Source organism: Musa acuminata, chromosome BXJ1-1 (assembly GCF_036884655.1).
Source record: "Musa acuminata AAA Group cultivar baxijiao chromosome BXJ1-1, Cavendish_Baxijiao_AAA, whole genome shotgun sequence".
NCBI classification, from domain to species: Eukaryota; Viridiplantae; Streptophyta; class Magnoliopsida; order Zingiberales; family Musaceae; genus Musa; species Musa acuminata.
The window spans coordinates 19,745,721-19,760,559 of record NC_088327.1 but is presented as its reverse complement, the minus strand read 5'-3'; the positions used below and the strand labels follow the sequence as shown (position 1 = coordinate 19,760,559).

At 36.6% G+C, this 14,839-nt stretch overlaps 1 protein-coding gene across 2 annotated transcripts; it reads right to left on the bottom strand.

Moving 5' to 3' along the window:
* Positions 1-404: 404 nt before the first annotated feature.
* On the bottom strand, positions 405-14,691 carry LOC103999274 (PHD finger protein ING2). 2 transcript variants are annotated; one of them, XM_065188601.1, is made up of 8 exons: positions 14,464-14,655; positions 14,218-14,345; positions 14,048-14,119; positions 11,648-11,838; positions 2,573-2,636; positions 1,929-2,179; positions 1,767-1,805; positions 405-789 (listed from the first exon to the last, which is right to left on the bottom strand). In XM_065188601.1, the coding sequence occupies exons 2-8, from the start codon at positions 14,261-14,263 to the stop codon at positions 688-690; spliced, it is 765 nt and encodes a 254-aa protein (XP_065044673.1). In that variant the 5' UTR covers positions 14,264-14,345; positions 14,464-14,655; the 3' UTR covers positions 405-687. The 2 variants fall into 2 exon arrangements, with proteins under 2 accessions (XP_065044673.1, XP_065044680.1); XM_065188608.1 differs by lacking the exon at positions 14,048-14,119 and having other exon boundaries at positions 14,464-14,691.
* Between the last annotated feature and the right edge of the window lie 148 nt (positions 14,692-14,839).

Here is a 14,839-nt window from a genome sequence, read left to right as displayed (position 1 = left end):
ATAGAAAAAAGAATTACAATTTTTGTTATGTGAGTACAAACTATTCAGTTTCTTGAGTTAATCGAAACTTTGCAATGTAGAAACCATGAGTCGCATTTAATCGAACAAAATTCCATCACACTCACATTTTTGTCCTATAACAATTCCTTAAAACTAGTATTGCTTTGCAATACCAATTCCTTAAAACTAGTATTGTTTTGCAATACCAAATGTTGATTGTATCCTCTCCGAGAGACAATACTACTGCAAACCCACCAGTCTCATCTTACAAGAGCAGTTTATACATGGAAATAATCACAGTTGTAAGGGGAACCACTCCTTTTTTCTGAGCTTAATAACTCTTATAATTTGAAGAACCAACGTCATACACGACTACATTTAAGTCGAGCGCAGTTTTGCGATAATTGAAGAAAGAAATTGGGCCAACATCTATGATAATTTCTGGACAAGCAGAAACCAGTACTGGTGCCAAACATAACCGGCACAGTTATGCTCATGTCGTTTCAGAAAAGAGCTTCTTCAGTGAGAAGATGCCACTTAACTATCGTGCAATATACATCGATACAACAAGGTGTTTCCCACAGCTTTAGAATGTTGCAGGAAAAAGAAAAAAAAAAGGCTATTGCTGATGGGCTGTTGAACTCGTAGGAGACCACCTCTTTCTACCCAGGCCGACTATTCTAGAATTCATTGTTGATTCCGACAGGTTGGGCAGAACCACTTCCCTTTAAATCTTGTTTCTGGAGTGAGTCCGACACATGAATAATGGAACCATTCACCTCCTTCACACTGGACCCCAACGAAAAAAAAAATTGCAGATTGAAAATGACAGATATAAGATCAAAGTAACATTAGACATGCAAAAAAATGTTAACAATATTTCAAAAGAGATGATACACTAAAAAATATGCAAATATGTGCTTTTAAATTTATATAGTAAATCAGAAATAATAAAGGTGGAATGGGGGTACATATAAGAAAATATTCTATAGTGGCAGAACATGGAAATCCATCAGTATGTCCACCATAATATAATTTCACAAATATACATCTTGCATCCACCTACAAAACACAAACTAAGAAACCAACTACAAGGTTATTGGCATTGTTTAAGTAGATTTTCCTCATCTGGTAGGAGAATGTTACAAACAGAATAAAATGGAATGATCAAAAGAGTTCCAATATGGCATTATTTGTTTTTTAATGTGAAAAATAAGTGAACAAGTAAAACAAATTATTGTTTCAGATGTATGTTACCAATTTAGGATGGAGGAGAAGAAGGCTGGTTCCTTAGCATTGGCACCATTTGTAAATCACTTATATGATAAGTAAATTCCAGAGGATGTAACATTAAGAACCCGATATCCATTTACGGAAATTTGCTCCATGGCTTCAAGGTGCATAAAAAAATTATGCACGATATGAAGATATGAAAACAACTAAATGACTATGGAATCAAACTTAATGCTTTAGAGCAGTGGAGGGATACCTAAAAATGAATGGATGTAATGCTACGTGGGAATAATAACATTTTCAAATGAAAAATCAGAAGAGGAGAATAGAAAAAGAACAAGTGTGCTAGCATAAATTCTTAAATCAACCTTCACTGCGATTAAGTCAGGCACTTCATTGATTGGAAGCTTTTTTAACAAATAAAAGGTGAAGCAAACAAAAAGCTTGACATGCAAAAAGCCTCTTGGAAGAAAATGTTCTAAAAGGTGATGTCCAGAAATGCAAGAAATAAACCAAATAGCCTGGAAGCTTACATTTTCATTGTCACATGCGATCATATCTCCAAATGACACCTGGAAATAGAGAAAGCAAAGGGTTTCATTTATGATATCATAATATTATGGACGTCGTTATGAAAGAAAAACTACATTTATGAACAGCTCGTATTAGATAGTCTATAAAGGTCAATACGAAACCTGATGGCAGACACAATATGTTGGCTCATTTGGGTCAATAGGTTGATCAACGTCAGCAGATGCTGGAATATTTTTTCTATCACTTCCTGGAGGAGGCATAAGTTCTATATCCATATCCCGGTCTCTATCCCAATCCCTTTCTCTGAGCCTCTTTGGTTGAGGAGTTAAATAACCTCCCTTGCGTTTTTCATCCCTATTCACTATAGGAAGTGGAGGACGAATAGCTGGTTCATCTGGTGGAATCTTTCCTTCTGTTCAACAATAACGAAGTATTGGTTGAGTTATCCAATTTAAAGGACAGAAAACTCTATTAGCCTTCTAATTAGTAGCAAAGCATCACATTTATTAAGTCAGTAAACAAAAAAGATTAATTATTTCCAGAGTAACCTTTACATAAGTTGCAGAAATATGATTATAAATGCAACTATTTTGAATTCAGCAGCGCCAACTCCTGGAGAACTACCCATGTCAAATACTTGGCATGACATCCACAAGAATTCAGACATGGAAACTCTTCAAGATGAAGTGGGGAACTGACCACTAGGCTAGGGCCCAGTTGATGGTTAGATTACCATCAGGTAGCATCAGATTAAACAAGAGAACTAGGACTTAATCAGAATAACTGCCAAGAAAAATTACAATACCTTGCTTTAAGTCTTCTGCAAACTGGTTCAAATCCTCATCTAGGCGCTTCAAATGGCCCTCTATCTGCATGACATCCCAACTTAGCTGAGGAGGACCTACATCTAAGTGCATCCAAATAAATTATAGAAACAGGAAAGTAGCATCATGCTAATTTTCTATAAATCTTGGCCAAAATCTGAAAAGTAGATAACACATTCTAGAGTAATGAAATATGAGAAGACTAAGGTGAGTTCCATGTACTAAATATCCAAGTAATGAAATATTTAAATGAGCTTAACATACCGGGTCTTCTATGTTGAATATCGGATTTTGATGATGAAGTCAATTGTAATTTGTTTGATCTAATCTATATGTTGAGAAAAGTGTGCAGGATTAACTACGATAGCAGTAAGACATAAAGCAGGTGTTGTGCCGGAGTCAAGATCGAGATCTCATTAGGAGTTCGAGAGTTCGACGGAAGTCCGGACATTTGTTGGAAGTTCTGCCGGAACCAACCGAGAAGTCCAGGAGCTTGCCAAAGAAGCTCGTCGGAACTCGCCAAGAAGATAGTCGTAAAGTCCAGGAGCTTGTCGGGAGTCCGCCGGAACATTGCCGAGAGTTCGTCGGATGTTCGCCGAAAGTACGCCGGAAGCTCGTCGGAAGAGCAATTGACGCACCGGAACAAGAAGCACTATAAATTATGTCTTAATTATCATAGTTAGAGCATAAATTAAGTTAGGATTGGAAGGTAATCCCACTAACTTAATTAAGGGCCAACTGAGCCCTTAACAGGGCTGAATTGGGCCGAATTGAGCACCCAATTCAGCCCCTGAAAACATGGCCGGCGGTGGCACCGCCTGGAAGCTAGTGCCCCTGGATTTCTGGGCGGTGGTACCGCCGGTAGCAATGCTGCCAGCGGTGGTACCGCCCAGAGTTAGATCAATGACGGTAGTACCGCCCAGTAACGGTGGTGGTACCGCCAGTACCCTGGATTCCGAGGATGTGATACTTTTTTGCTCTAATTTTGAAGCCATTGGGGCCTATAAAAACCCCACCCTTTTTTGCATGAAAGAGCGGTGGTACCGCCCAGAGTCAGATCAGCGGCGGTAGTATCGCCAGTACCCCGGATTCCGGGGATGTGATACTTTTTTGCTCAAATTTTGAAGCCATTAGGGCCTATAAAAACCCCACCATTTTCTGCATGAAAGAGCACGAAAATATTGCCTTAATCTTGAATTCTTGAGTAATAAAAGTGTTGTAAAAGTTAGAGTTCTCCTCCTTCATCTCTTAGCCTTATAACCATCCAAGAAAGAGGAGTGAGACTTGTAAGGGTTATCTCCTGAACCCGGGAAAAAGAGAAAGTGTTGTAAAGAGGTGTTCGGTCTTTCACCTATTGAAGGGAGCCCTTTAGTGGACGCTGGTGACCTCGTCGGAGGAGGAATCCGAAAGTGGATGTAGGTCACCTTGACCGAACCACTCTAAATTCCGGTTTGCTTTTCATTTGTGCAATTTATTTTACTACAAACCTCCTTAATCTTCTCTTGCACTTTTACGAAAGCTTTCAAGTTCAACTTCTCTCCGAAACTGATTGAATCGAAACCATATTCGTTGAAATCGATTTTAAACGAAACGAACAATTTTCTGAAATCGCGAAAGTTTTCCGCTGCACTAATTCACCCCCCCCCCTCTTAGTACCGCTCTTGATCCTAACAATTGGTATCATAGCAAGGTTCACTCTCATTTGGTTTTAAACCCAAGAGAGATGACATTTGCTGGCAACCTAGAGGGCCATTCAATTACGCGTCCGCCTATGTTCAATGGAACGGATTACACATATTGGAAGACTAGAATGGGGATCTTTCTAATTTCAATGGATTTTGAATTATGGAATATTGTTGAATGAACGATTGAAATGAGTTGAAGAAGAAGACTTTCGCTTTAAACGCAAAGGCTATGAATGCCTTGTTTTGTGCATTAAATAAAAACGAGTTTAATCGAGTATCGATTTGTGAAACGACTTTTGACATTTGGCACACACTCGAAGTGACTCATGAAGGCACTAGTAGAGTGAAGGAGTCAAAAATTAATCTTTTAGTGCATTCTTATGAGTTGTTTCAAATGAAACCGAGTGAGACCATTGGATACATGTACACCCGATTTACGGATGTCGTCAATGGTCTAAAAGGACTTGGTAAAAGTTTCTCAGATTTTGAACTTGTTAATAAGATTTTAAGATCCCTTCCAAAAAGTTGGGACCCTAAAGTAACGACCATTCAAGAGGCCAACGATCTAAATAATTTTCCTCTTGAAGAACTAATTGGGTCACTAATGACCTATGAAATAATATGTAAAGCTCATGAAGAGATTGAGGACACCCTTCCAAAGAATAGGAAGGATATGACACTGAGAACACAAGAAGACCACTTGAAAGAAAACTCAAGTGAGAACACAAGAAGACCACTTTGATGATGACGTGGCACTCTTAACAAAGAAGTTCAAAAGATTCATAAAAAGAAATAAATTTAAAAATGATACTAAAAATAAATTTGAACCTAAGAAAGAACAAGTGATATGTTATGAATGCAAGAAGCCGGGACACTTCAAGAGTGAATGTCTCCAAGCAAAGAGGAGGCAACCAATGAAGAAGGCTCTCAAAGCTACATGGGACGACTCAAGTGCTTCTGAAGAAGAGGAGCCAACAAACACCGAGCAAGTTGCTCACTATGCGCTAATGGCTATTGGAGATGAGGTAACAAATTCATTAGACGCAAATTTAACTTTTGATGAGCTTTTAAGTGCATTTCATAAATTATTTGATGAATGTAGAACCTTAAGTAAAAAGTACAACTCTTTGAAAAAGGAACATGCTTCTCTTATTAGCGACTTTGATAGAGTAAAGATTGAGCATGAAAATAGCTTAGCTTCTTACAAAAAATGCCATGAACTAGAAATACTTCAAAAGGAAAACTTGCTACTCAAAGAAACCTTGAAGAAATTTGAGGTTAGTAACAAGTCCTTGAACATGATCCTTGCCAATAAGGGTAACGTTCATAAAAAAAGGCGGAATCGGATTTGTGAGTAGCTCTCACCAAAATCCAACCACCTTTATTAAAGGCCCCCTACTTTGAATGTATCACCTCACACCAAATGCAACTTTTGTTGCAAATTTGGACATGTTGCGTACAAATGTCCATTCAAGAAATATAGTCCACATAAATTGATTTGGGTTCCTAAAAGAATCTCAAATGACTCAATGCAACATGATAAGCTATGCAAATCGATTTTTGAGGCACCCAAGGTCAAATGGGTACCTAACAATCATCTCTTTTTGTAGAAAAATGCACCATCACAAGCTAGGAGCAAGAGATGATACTTTGATTTTGGATGCTCAAGGCTTATGACCAGAGATCCAAAATATCTCATAAGTGATAAACACTTGATCATAATCTCTCAATATTTGAAACTTGAGAATTTTTATACATGAGTTCCTTTCTCACAATTTCTGGATTTCTTGACATTTGAAAAATAAGTCTTCATTTGCTATTATCTCTCATTACAAATATGATTCATGGAATATTGATATGATTGATCTTTTATGAATTAATAATTTCAATAAGAGTTCTCCCTCCCATTTACGAAAACTGACTTGGTACGAGATTCACGCGAACAAGTATTCGCACCACAAAATGACTATGATGCTGCTTGAAAGAGCAAGCAAGACTTCTTGCCTATTGGGAAGCCATAATGCTTTAAAAAGAAAAGTGATAAGTTGAGGAAAATAGTGCCCTGGCAATGGCACTGTTTCTATTGAGAAGCCACAGGGTTTAAAACAGTGCACCGACGGTGGCACCGCCAGTGGGCACTGGTTGTAGGCGGTGGCACCGCCCATAACTCTGCCCTATAAAAAGGCACTTATGGTCGATAATAGAACCGACCCCAAGCCCTCCTACATTCCTTCCTCACACCTCTAAACACCTCTCCACCCCTCATTCTCCTTGATCCTCCTCTAGAAACTCGAGGAAACCCTCCCCTTCTTCAAATCCAAGGATCAATCTCAACCTTTCAAGAAGATTACTGCAAGGGTAATTCTCAAACCTCTTCTCTCAATTTATTGATAGATCTTGCCTCTTATGTGTAGTTCTCTCATCATTTATGTGTTTAGTCTCATGGCTTCTAGAAGATCCTCTAGGGACAAAGGGAAGAGGAGATTAGATGAAAATTATGACTCCCTACTTTTTGATTCTAATCAACATGCCCTAAAATTTTCATCCATAGAATCTAGACATGTTCATAAGGGTAAATATGTTGATTTAGACGAATTAAGTGATTTGGAATCTATTTAATGGTTTGCTAATCTAGACATTCTCCCAATCCTTCAAATGAGTGAACCTATCTACCCTAGGCTTGTTAGGCTATTTTATAACAATTTACATATAGATGAAGATGAAAGGGTATCTATCTATCTATTAGGACATCATATACCAATTACGGATAGAACCATTTGCAACATCATAGGAATTCCAGTAAAAGAAAGAGGATGTTCTTTAAGAGGACAATGAGATGATGAAACAGTTGGGACTACTTACGTTGATGCCTTAGGAACAATTTTTGGCAATCCTAACTTAACGATTCTTCCAAAAAGCTGCGAACATTTACTAACTTTAAGCACCAAAATACTTCATTACATCCTGATAAGTATCATTCTCCTAAAGCAATATCATCATGATGAAGTAAGCCATATGGAACTAGGTACCATGTATTGGATTATAAAGGGACATAACAATTGTTTTGGTTACCTAATCCAACAAAACATGATTGAACTATCAAAAAAGGACATGATGCTTCTATATGGTGGCTTAATCATAAGACTACTCCATGCCTATGATATTGCTATTCCACCCGACGAAGAAGTTATAAAACTAGACAGATTTAGTATCATAAATAGAAATATATTTCGACGGATGAGATGTACATTCAGAAATGGTATATGAACTAGACTGCCTAGAAGGACTGATCCCCTCCAACTAGAACCAGAACCTGAAACACAAATTTTTAGGAGTAATCTATCTCCTCCAACTGATCCCTTTGAGGAATCACCTCCAGCAGAGCAAGCACCTCCCCCCTCATCTATCGACGACATAAGGACTCGAATGGATCGTTTTGAACAACGACAAGATCGACTTGAACAATGCTAAGATTAAATCTTAACTGAGTTGCAACAGATTCACCGACAGTTTAATACCTTGTTAGACATTTTAACTTACCACCACCTGAATGAGCAAGAGATGAAATCTCTCTATTGTATTATGCTTACTTTTATGTTGTAATCTTATGTTGATTACCTTGCTGTTTGTAATCTTAAAATGCTGCTTACTTTGATGCAAAAATTTCGTTGTAATCTCTTTTATGTTGTAATCTTATGTTGCCTACTCAGATGGTGAAATTCTGTGTTTACTTTGATGAATGTATCACTCTAAGAATTAGACTTAATAAATCTTTTAAATGAATAAATTCCTTGATACATTCAACTTTTGGTATTTATAACCTGACTCATTATTTGATGATCATTTGCGAAGTTAGGAATGTTAATTTGTCCGAATGCATGAATTTGTTAAATTTCGTTTTCGAACTTTCTTGATTCTTTGGATCACTCACTTAAATTCTGTGCTGATAATTTTATGATGCAAATTTTACATGATGATAAGGTTGTGTGCTTCAATAAAATGTTTACTTTGATGTTGGAATTTTGTGCTTTGATGCTGAAAGTTTTTATGATGTTGTGATCTCTTTAAATGATGAGTATGTTATCATACAATGATGCAATATCATGTTTACTTTGATGATTATGATTTCTATTGAATATTGAGAAGTTTTAATCATACATCGGATTCTTAACTTTTGAGTGCTACTAGCACTAATGATATTACCTCATGCAAGTAGTGATGAAAGGCTATGACAAAACATTTTATAAATGCATGAAGTGTTTATACACATCTTGATGTTTGATACATAGAAGTAATTGACAAATGCATCTCTCATGGATTCCACTCTTATGAATTTTTAATGAGAAATAGATTTGATGTAATGCTCTTCTCACTATGAAGTTTTATTGGTGAATTTCTCCTTCATGTGATACTCCTCTCCCATGAATTCTTGTTATGAAAATTGAAGGAATTCCAATGGATATATTAATCCTTGAAAGATGAATTCTCGTGTGTGATAATGAAAGCACGAGTGTGATAATTTTCGTGGGGATTTGATTTCATATGGATATCTCGATCCTTTTCATGAATCTCTTCTCTTTGTCAAAATGAAAGCATGTTTTAATGAAAACTTATTTATCGTTTTTTGACTTGATTCAAATCATTTCACAAATTTAGTTCTTAATGGATTCCCTCCTTACCTTCTTTTCTCTTTTTTATGCAAAATGTGATGACAAAGGGGGAGAAGTTGTTAGAATCTATCATTTTAATGTTGATAACATTTAATGATGAGAACTTTTGAGCGTGAAACTTGCTTGATTTTTTTTACCACACTTGTATTGTTAAATTGTTCTCTTTTTTGTTGATGACAAAGGGGGAGAAATAATACCAAAATGTGGTAAATTGATGACAAATGTATGCAATGTATTTCATCATATATACTTGAAATGTTTGCTTGATAAATTTCTTTCATTATGATAAGATATCTAGAGCTTCACTTGCTATTTTGTAATTGATATCTTGCCATAGAATGATGAATTGCTATCTTTGTCATCTTTCATATTTGAAATATCATACTTGAAAATGGATGTCATGCCTTGACATCATTTTGAGAAATACTTAGCATCGTATTTTGAGAATGATAGATCATGATAGGAATCATGATGTGCATGTTGATAAGTTTAATTAACTTATCTTATCGGTTTGTTTCTTGAATTCAAAGGTCTTAAATTCAAGAATGTCGTTTCTCAAATATGACATATAGATAGGGGGAGTTAAAGTTAACTCCGTCATCATAAAAAAGGGGGAGATTGTTGAATCTCGGATTTTGATTATGAAGTCAATTGTAATTTGTTTGATCTAATCTATATATTGAGAAAAGTGTGCAGGATTAACTACGATAGCAGTAAGACATAAAGCAGGTGTCGTGCCGGAGTCAAGATCGAGATCTCATTAGGAGTTCGAGAGTTCGACGGAAGTCCAAACGTTTGTCGGAAGTTCTGCCGGAACCAACCGATAAGTCTAGGAGCTTGCCAAAGAAGCTCGTCGGAACTCGTCAAGAAAATTGTCGTAAAGTCCAGGAGCTTGCCGGGAGTCCGCCGAAACATTGCCGAGAGTTCGTCGGATGTTCGCCGAAAGTACGCCGGAAGCTCACCGGAAGAGCAATTGACGCACCGGAACAAGAAGCACTGTAAATTATGTCTTAATTATCGTAGTTAGAGCGTAAATTAAGTTAGGATTGGGAGGTGATCCCAGTAACTTAATTAGGGGCCAACTGGGCTCTTAACAGGGCTGAATTGGGCCGAATTGAGCACCCAATTCAGCCCCTGAAAACATGGCCGACGGTGGCACCGCCAGGGCCGGCGGTGGCACCACCTGGAAGTGGATGTAGGTCACCTTGACCGAACCGCTCTAAATTCCGGTTTGCTTTTCATTTGTGCAATTTACTTTACTGTAAACCTCCTTAATCTTCTCTTGCACTTTTACGAAAGCTTTCAAGTTCAACTTCTCTCCGAAACTGATTGAATCGAAACCATTTTCGTCAAAATCAGTTTTAAACGAAATGAACAATTTTCTGAAATCACGAAAGTTTTCCGCTGCACTAATTCATCCCCCCTCTTAGTGCCGCTCTTGATCCTAACATTCTATTCTCTTCTGTGCCAATAATATGTTCCATGTTAAGAAAAAAAATCTCAAAAGTAATGCAGTTTGGTGGATTCTTACTAAACTAAGTGCATTCCATTGGTTAGACATCCAGGGATTGAAATCTTCAAATGGAGACTAGGGAAGCATACTTTGATCCTCTTCTGTGCACATAATGTGTTCCACATTTTCTCGATACCCTGAATCTTACCTAGGTGTTCATGGAGTATGGACTATACTTTATGCAAAATTGTATCAGAAACACAGTGAGGTGGTCAAAAATTTATTCTTTTAGGTTTTATGGCAAAGCACATTCCCTAAATAAGCATAAACACTATATATAGAGATGTATGTGAAAAAAACCTATGAAGATGAAGGTGCCCATAGACTGAGGGGACAGGTCAGGCAGGTAAGCAACTTGATGAAGATAACTCACTTATGAGATTGGCAGCTATCACCTTCTTAACAATGCGTGCCACTATGGAGATGTATGAAGATAACTAGCAAGGATTAGTTTGTCAAGATGCCAAGAACCTTTTTAGTCTGCACATTTTACAAATTTCTTTTGCAAATGTTGTAATTATTTTTTGCTTGACAATTTCCCGTTTGCATGATAAAAGTGACCAAAGTACAAGTACAACTATGCAAATTATCTTCCCTCACTAACAATAGTGCATGAAATCAAGGAATAAAGAAGAGTAATACAATGAAAGACAATTTCTTGTTTCTAGAGTCCATTACTTTGCAAATTATATTGCAAATAAACAGACAATCATGTTGATCCTATTGATATGCTTCAGATATCCTAGATTGTATAAAAATGAAGTAAATGTAGGAAAGCAAATCAGGATTCTGAGAACACTGTAGGGCTTTGGTCTAAACATGCTGAATGATAAATTAGTCCAGAGGAGATTTAACGAATCTGTTTGCAGATTAAGATGTCTCATAATTGAAATTCAGTGTTTTACAATGGAGCAATTGAAACTGATACTATTCCAATATAAAGATTGTAACACCCTTCATCTAGGCACTTTCAAATCAGGATCAACATATCATAAATTGTTGATTAACAAAGTAGGTCACAAGTTAGTCTTCTAAGTTCATGGCAGGTCAGTTCTGGTCAATGGTCTGAAAACTTTGCTGTTAAATTTTAGAACGCTTCATACACAAAACCATGTACTTGTAGCAATAAACTAGGGTTAACTATTGAGATGATTTCGAGAACTCCTGTCATAGCAAAAGGTTGGTTACCAGTTCATAAGCTTGTTGGGCTAGCAAAACTTTCTCTGTGCACAGGCTCAATGCATTTTCCTGGCTAGCTTCGATCTCTTTTTTCATCTTCTCGAATTCTGCCTCATCATCTTCATGGATTACCTTCTTCGAGTAGTGAGAAGGCATTCCTAAACAATACCTTGTCTGTTCTTTTGTCTGGTTTATAATACCTGCATACAAAGTCAGGTGTACAAGAATAACTGAAGATATTTAGAAAAAGAAAGGAGGATAACATCAATACACTGAAATTTGGAACTATACACAAATAGTTATTAAGAAAATAATATTCAACAGCTTTGCCTTCCTTACAATGGATATTTTATACCAGGTCCTGTATACATCAAAGATTACTAATAGGGAAGGTTGGTCCATTGTAACTGGAAAGCACATTTTATAACAGCAGATTTTGCATGCACATTAAAATTAAGAACTAAATAAACTGGAACAAAATATAAGCATTTGTCACTACAGGGAAAAATAGTTCATCAACTATTCCATTCATAGTATGATCATCTTTTTGTATTTGTACTTCTTTGATATGCTTTTCTTTCAATATACTTTTCAAATCTCTAAAGATATTCTGTTTGAAAACCTAGTAGATTTAAAGAGTAATGTGTACTCAGAAAACATAATTATAAGCCATAATATCAGAATTCATCTTGTGTTTGTGTGTGTACACATGTATGTAAAAATATTCAAATAGAAAAGCATAGATATCAAAAAATGATCACATACATATCATATTTATTTAAACTATATAGCATACTAATAAAAGGATTAAGGAAAAAAAATTAAAATATGCATCCATGAGAGACAAATAAAAATTAATTGTAAATTTTGAACAGAATAGCGTAGCTTAATCAGTAGTAAGTGAGTTGGAATTCAAAACTTGATAATATACATATACTTATATATCTATATATATAAAAGAATCAGTAGGGAGTCAGTTTGAATTCAAAACTACATTTATAACAAGGTAATATAGGTTATCTACTTAAGCAATTTCTTTTCTCCTATATTTCACATTATCATTAAGTCAGCTTCTTACCAGGACGTTGTGTAGATAGTACCAACTAGGAAGAACCTTCTTAAAAATGTTGGTTATTGGTGCTCTGCCTACCAAACTTCATGTTAATATATGCTCCTAAGACATTCTCTTCTACAATGTGTATGTGCATGCTAACAAACTCATCTTAGAATATCAATTCTCACCTACAGATGAAAACATTTACAAAAACAAAATAAAAGTGAGTTAGAAATTCCATATATTCCACCAAATCGTTTGCATAGTCTTGCAAATGTGAAATTGAACCATGTTGTTACTGGAGGTGAAATAAACCGTGCCACCATGTTACTTGTAGCTGACAATTGATCGGGGTTTCATAAATAGTGGATTGGTAATTCACAAATTCTGATCATTTAAATCTTAAACATCTACATTTTTTAAGATTCTCAAAGAAGTTAAACTGAAGAAACCTATCTGCTGATATCTAATTGTCAAGCAAAACAAGAACATGTGTGGTGTGAAACAAGACATGACACACTTAATTTTTTTCCTTTACTCAAAAGAACTGCAGATTCTTCTCTGTATCATTTGAGATTCATGAAATAAGACATATAGTCTCAAGCATTCATTTAGATCAACAACTATTTATTGCTTATAAAATATAATCAGGTCTGGTGCCTAAGGACATCAGGTACTTGTATACATGTTCCTACAACCTACAATTAGAGTTTGACTTCTCCATGTTTTTGCGGCCCCTCTCAATTTTGATGGGAATGGATAAACAAACTGTTCCATACATCATCAACTTAAAGAAGCAATTTGTTATTGTGCAATCAACCTGAAATTCTCTACAGTACTATAAATTGATACAAATTCCTAGGACAGAAGATATTCTTTTTAAACCCATGGAAAACTAACCTTAATTGTAATATGGATTTAAGTAAAAACAAATTTACAATGATTTTCCTTATTGTGATATATATTAAAGGACAAGATGCATATTTTACTGATACAAGCATAACATATTAGTTTCTATAGTCAATCTTATACTTCTCTTTTCTTGTCCATACATGTAAAATCTTCTTGCCTATCAAAGGTGTAACGCTACTAAAGGGAACTATCACATCCATCATTGAGCAATATGAGATCTTTTCCATCTTCTTTAGCTCATTATGACAGCTTGAATCAGAGGATATATAACAAAGCTAAATAAGAAACTGAAGGGATCATTCGTTTTAGCATTCACTAATCCGAACAAACATTTCATTCCCAGACAAGGAAAAAAGCAACTATAATTCACACATAAATCACATATCAAGAATAATCTGGATGACCAGGATGAGGAGATCATTTCGGGAGGACCAAACACACACCATGAGCTCGTTCGTCGAGTTCTCTCATGGTGGACAGTAGCCTCTGGAGCTCTGCCGCCAACGTGCTCGAATCTTGATTCAAACAACCAAAAGAAGGGTTTTTCTTAACAGAAGAAAAGATACAAAAATCTACGTCAAAAAGATCAGCAAAGAGAGAATAGATCGTTTACATTCCAAATAATCGTCGACGAAGACCCCGGTCCTCGCGATTGCCATCTATCTTTCAGGCTAGGGTTACTTCTCCGTAACGGGGACGAGGGGGCTTCAATTCGTATTCCGGAGGTTAACGCAGTGGTTACTGCAAACCGACAGGGGTATTTTGGGAAATCAAAAGTTGTACGAATCAAAACGTTCGGTTACCAAATATGTAAAACGACGAAGCCAAGAAGAGAGGCGATTGCGGTGGATCGACGCACCGCGCTCTTCAAGTCCGGGCCCGGCGGCGAAGGCCGCGGAGGGATGAGAAATAGTGGGGCGGCGGCCGATCGCGGCTGCGGTGGAAGCGGCGATCGATGGCGAGGGCGAGGACGAGTTCCCACTCCCAAGACTCTTACACCTTGCTCAAAATAATGCCCAAAATAGATACAAACCCTTTACGGAATGGTTGAATAACTCGAGAAATTTATCAGGGGTGATGTTGCCCTTAATAACAATGCGATGGCCCACAAGCTTGCATGAAGTACCTAATGACCACATCAGCATTTTAATGTTTCACGGGTGACTCCGTGAGGCTTTGCGCTCATTGTCAAATTCAAGTTTTCTGGAATCTTCACAGGAGAAACTTAAAAAGAC